Source organism: Athene cunicularia, assembly GCF_003259725.1.
Source record: "Athene cunicularia isolate RWA chromosome 3 unlocalized genomic scaffold, athCun1 chr3_part1, whole genome shotgun sequence".
In the NCBI taxonomy this organism is placed as follows: Eukaryota; Metazoa; Chordata; class Aves; order Strigiformes; family Strigidae; genus Athene; species Athene cunicularia.
Genome location: NW_020799097.1, coordinates 103,622,283 through 103,627,407, shown reverse-complemented (window position 1 = coordinate 103,627,407; position 5,125 = coordinate 103,622,283). Strand labels below are relative to the sequence as shown.

The window sequence follows — 5,125 nt, the reverse complement described above, 5'->3', positions numbered from 1 at the left end:
GCTGCTGCTGGCAGCCTGGAGGAGGGCAGGGCGAGGGCTGGGCTGGGCTGTCCCGCTGTCCCGACGGCTCTCAGGAGGCTGCGAGCCGGAGACGCTGAGCCAGAGCCCTGGTTCCAGCTGCCGGCTCCCTGCCCGTGTCGTCCCGCCACAGCGCTCAGCGCCACGATGCAGGCAGGGCTGGGCAGGGCAGGGCAGGGCAGGGCAGGGCAGGGCAGGCTCCGGGAGCGCTGGCCTGACGATTCCCAGTGACGGGCTCTTGCTCTCTTTTCCTTTGCAGCGGGGAGGAGCGGCGGCAGCAGCAGCAGCAGGAGGACGAGGAGGAGGGGGCTGCCCTGGCCCTTTGCTCTGCGGCGGAGCCCGGCCGCTGCCCCGGCGCCAGGGCAGGCGGGCTCCAGCTGCAGCAGGGCACTCTTTGGGCAGCCCCTGGCAGCCCTCTGTGGGGAGGCCGGCACACTGCCCCGGCCCATCCAGGTAGGCCAGCCTTCACAGGGGGGCCCCAGCCCTCTCCCCGGCTGCTCCAGAGGCAGCGTCCCCAGCGGCTCCGGGGCTGGCTGGGGGACTGGGCTCTTCACCCACGCCTCACGCTTCTGGTCCCAGGCCCTTTGCGGGGCGAGGGAGCCCAGCCTGGGGCAGAGCTCTGGCCTCTGCCGTCACTTGTTTCTTCAGCCAAGCAGCTGTCCTCCTGCGTCTCCCGCAGGAGCTCCTGGACATCCTGCACCAGCGAGGACCGTCGACGGAGGGGATCTTCCGCATGGCTGCCGGCGCAACGGAACTTGGGAACCTGAAGGAGGCCCTGGACCGCGGCACAGATGTGGACCTGCCAAGCCAGCCTGAGATCCTGCTGGCTGCCGTCCTGAAGGTGAGTGCTTCTGCCCTGCAGCTGGAAGAGCTCCTGGCTGGCCCGGAATCTTCAAAGGCTCACCTGAAGCCCTTGGCCTTGCAGGACTTTCTGCGCAGCATCCCCGGCAAGCTCCTGGTCGTGGACCTCTACCAGGACTGGATGCGAGCCGTGGAGAGGCCGAGCCAGCAGGCAAGGGTGGAAGAGCTGAGAGTGTAAGTGTGGCCAGCAGCCTGCCTCTTGAGCAGGGAGTGGTGGGGGCCTGGGACATGCCTGGAAAGGGACGGGCTCCTTAGAAGGTTGCATTTCTGGCAGCTTGCGTTTGCTGGGCTGGGGTGTCATTTTGGGGGAAAGGGCGTGGGCAGGGAGCCTTCCCTTGCGTGGGCTTGGGGGAAATCAGGAGCTGGGAAGCAACACTCTGCTTTCTTCCTGATCGCTGACTGGGAGCACGTGGAAAGGGGCACAACACAGACACTGGCTCCCGCCTGCCTTGTGCAAGCTTCAGGGACAGCTGTGGGCAACTTCTGCTTCCTTAACGTTGTGTTCCTGCTCCCTCAGAGTGGCCGAGAATTTGCCTGCAGCCCATCTCCTCCTCCTCCAGTGGCTGCTCCCACTGCTGCAGAACATTGGCCACCAGGTGTCCACCAGCAGAATGACCTCCAGCAACCTGGCCATCTGCCTGGGGCCAAACCTGCTGGGCCCACCCGACGAGGCCCTGCTCCCCTTCGAGGCCATGCTGGAGGTGACCGAGAAGGTACGATCTATTGACCGGCTGGCTGCAGCCTGCCTGGGCCGTCAGAGCTTGCTCCTCTCCCGAGCAAATGCCGGTGGAGTGGCTGCCTGGCAGAGCAGCCCCACAGCCACAGCCTTCTGTGCAGAAGCAAGGGTCAGCAGCGGGAAAATCTGCTTGACACCTCTCCGGACGCCTGCACTGAAACCAAGGCTTTGATGTGTGCAGGTGAAGCTGCTGGTGGAATTTCTGATTGAAAACGGCAGTGACATCTTTGGGGAGGAGATGGCTGGCCAGATGTCACCAGAGCCCGTGGACAGATCCACAGGTAGGAGGAGGGACTGAGGGCTGTCACAGCCTGAGCAGACAGCTGGGGGAGGGCTTCCGGTGGGTTTTGCTTTAGTTGTTGGCCACTTCCAACACGTCACTTTGCTGCACACGCTTTTGCTTTCCAGAGCTGCCTTTGGAAAAGGAGCATGGCCCTGCGGGCGAAGCAGACGCGGAGCAGCAGGAAAAAGCCTCCCTGGATCCAGCACCAGCCCCTCTGCTCGTCCTCCAGAGAGCAGCAGGGGGAGACGTGGCGGTGGGAGCAGAAAGGGCAGAGGTATGGCAGCTCCCTCCACCAGCGCTGCCACCGTGTGTCTTAGGTAGGAGCAGGGTAGTTCCTCTTGACTCCAAGCAGCTGCTGTGCCTCTTCCTGGCATTCAGGCTCTTGTGGTTTTGCATTTTCATTTGCCCCCCATGGAACGACAGACTGTAAGTAAAACTGGAAAGGTATTTTCTCCAAGGCGTTAGGCATGCGCTTAATCAGAGGAAATGCCCACAAAACGCCACAGAAAGATAGATTTCCAAAGCAAAGCCTGCCACCACAGAAGGTGGTATTGCACCAAAGGGACGTCCGCGGAGCTCCGTCTTGGGAGGGCAGAAGGAATTCTGGCAGAAGGAAGTGGGCAAGCCTTTCCTTGCCGGGCAGGGGAGCACAGGCTCTCTGCTGAATGGCCCCCACAAATGGACTGTCCCACACCCACGTGAACACTGTGCTCCAGAGCGAGACCCTTGGAAGAAAGGGCCGATGCAAACCAGCCGAAGGGATCTCCCCTGTAGAGCTAAGGTAGCAACGTGCCAAACAGTTGCTTACTACTTCAGGGCACCCCTTGCCCCCTGCTAATGACCACATTTCTGGTTTAGGCACCCGTTGATTTGTCTCTGAGCACCCCTGAGACCGTGGGAGACTCCCCGGGATGCGCAGGAGAACTGAAGAGCCTCGCAGAGCACAGAAGGTAAAACGAGTCATCTTTGGGTAAATCAAGAACTGATTCCAGTTGATCCTGCCTTTACCTATCTAATCATGCTGTGGGATGGAAAGGTTTGCAGGCTCTGTTCAGAAAAACAATGGCCACGGGAAAAGAAAGCGAGAAGAAACCTGGGAAGAAGAGAGGCCATGCCACCAAGCAAAGAAGAGAAGAGAGGAGAAGAAGGGCCAGGAGGAAAAGGAGCAGGAAGGTGCAAAAGGAGCCCCAGGTGTGTACCAGGCTCCGCTGCCCATCTTTGCCAACTCTCCACACTGCTCTAAGTCACTCCGACTGACTGGCGAGGGACGCTGCTATGCAGGCTTTGGAAATTACCCCATGGCAGCTCCCCAGGGGAGCCCTGCTGTGTGGCACAGGGGCACTGTGCACCTCTGCACACGCGCAGATCTCCGAGGGTGTTACCTTAGAGGGGAAAAGGTGCCAGGGCCACCGCGGAGCCAAGGCCAGCAGCAGCTCTCTTCTGGGATACCAACAATTCCTTGTCAACTCTGTTTCCCAAAGAAAGGGGAACCAAGCCATGCCTGCTCCTGCCTTTGTGGCTTTACCAGTGCTTTCTGGCTCTGTCGTTGCAGGTGCTGATTTCCTGTTACTGACTGAACCCCTGTGACTCCTGGGCTCCTGATGTCCACAATTAAAGGACATTTTCTCCCTTCTGTCTACGTGTGCACTACGATATTCTGGACTAGGTAGAAGTTGTTTTGGGATGAATCCTAGTGGAGGAGTTTGGGATCATCCTCCCTTGCGGCAGAATCCTTTCCAGCAGGCATCGGGGCTGAGTTCGGTTTGCTTGAGGAGTCAAACGAAAGCACAGAATCCCATAGAACAGCTGAGGCTGGGAGGCGCCTGTGGAGGTCCAGCCTGCCTGCTCACGCAGGGTCACCTAGACCAGGTTGCCCAGGACTGTGGAGTAGTGGGCACCTTCCCTTGCCACACAGAGCATCTCATGGGCGGGAAAAGGGATGCTCTGCAGAGTTTCTGGCAAACCTCTGGAGAAGAGCTTGTCCTCGCCTCTCTTCCAGGGGCTTTTCCAGCCCTGGGGCCCTTCCCAAGGACAGCCCCACCAGGTGGGTGCAGTCAGCATTGCAGGAAAGGACAGGCAGCAGCCACCGCAGTCAGCACTGCGGGAGAGCTGGGACCCCGGAGACCCTCCCAGGCTCTCCAACCCCAGCCTAGCTCTGTCCAGACAGTGTCCAGAAGAGTGGTCTTATATCCCTTTTCCCAGCGTGCTGAACTTCCCTTAAAGCGTTAAGCACCGGGCTGAAGGGCTAAGGCTTGGACAATAGGCCCAGGCCAGACCTGACCTAGAGATGAATCCTGTGTCTTTGGAAACTGATAAGCATCGTGCTAGTAGGCATCATGCTAGGTTATAACAAACCACCTATACTGATGTAAAAAGTGCTAAAGTGTTACTGAAGCCTGCACAACAGGCCCCGAGCCCAAGCTGCTAACTTAGTGTGTAGTCATTAAGGAAATGATGTACTAAGGAATTAATGAAAGATGTAGCTTAGATATCACATGCTCGTTACTGACGGTGAATGACATGAAAACACGTCTATCCTGGATGTATCTTTCTTCTTCTTCGTGTAGAGGCAAGGTAAGAAGACCATGAAGCCGGCTGTCCGGCTTTGGGACCAGACGGGTGGCCTTGTTCTCAAGAGAACATAAATAAATCAGATAAGCAGGGAAACTCCCTTAGCTTCTCCCTTGAGCCCTGGCCAGGCTCTGGGGGAATCTAATGCGAGAGTGACACCAGATAGTTCCGCCTCATACAGAGGTGCCAGCTATGCTGGCTTGCTGTTTTGGGGGTGTGTAAGGCTGGACCCGCTCACAGCGACTTTGGACGCCTCACCTACGGGTGGACGCACCGCGTAGGATTTCCCCCCTGCCGGGAAAGGCTCTCCAAACCCTCGCTGTCACCGGGGCTGCCCAGCATCTGCGGGTCTGGATGATGGTAGCGTATGCGAGTGGTGATGGATCTTTCTTAATCACTATTGTCTCTCTCAGGTAGTAACCATTTGACGCATTACCCTGTATTTTCCTCTTTGTTTAAGTGCACGATTCTGTCTTTTCTTACTGTGTATGTTTTCTGTATTATTCGGTTACGTTTTTTAGGTATTTCCAGTAAAATACACCTGCTCTCTTCACTCTGGTGTCTGAGTTTAATTGGTATCCCTGATCAGCAAAACATACATGGCATTCATACATGGCAAGGATGGACATGTTGACTCTAAAAGGGTAACAGGATGC

General features: G+C 57.7%; 1 protein-coding gene across 1 annotated transcript; it reads left to right on the top strand.

The window, feature by feature from the left end:
* Positions 1-361: 361 nt before the first annotated feature.
* LOC113478289 (T-cell activation Rho GTPase-activating protein-like) lies at positions 362-3,719 on the top strand. The gene is made up of 9 exons (XM_026845354.1): positions 362-471; positions 698-859; positions 944-1,053; positions 1,397-1,592; positions 1,797-1,896; positions 2,024-2,172; positions 2,757-2,848; positions 2,935-3,089; positions 3,451-3,719. The coding sequence occupies exons 2-9, from the start codon at positions 752-754 to the stop codon at positions 3,483-3,485; spliced, it is 945 nt and encodes a 314-aa protein (XP_026701155.1). The 5' UTR covers positions 362-471; positions 698-751; the 3' UTR covers positions 3,486-3,719.
* The last annotated feature ends 1,406 nt before the right edge of the window (positions 3,720-5,125 follow it).

Excerpts from the sequence above, each read along its gene's own strand:
- LOC113478289 (XM_026845354.1), top strand. The coding sequence starts at position 752 with ATGGCTGCCGGCGCAACGGAACTTGGGAACCTGAAGGAGGCCCTGGAC. Across the intron at positions 860-943 it reads TGCTGGCTGCCGTCCTGAAG|GACTTTCTGCGCAGCATCCC; the intron begins GTGAGTGCTTCT and ends TTGGCCTTGCAG. Across the intron at positions 1,897-2,023 it reads GCCCGTGGACAGATCCACAG|AGCTGCCTTTGGAAAAGGAG; the intron begins GTAGGAGGAGGG and ends TTTGCTTTCCAG.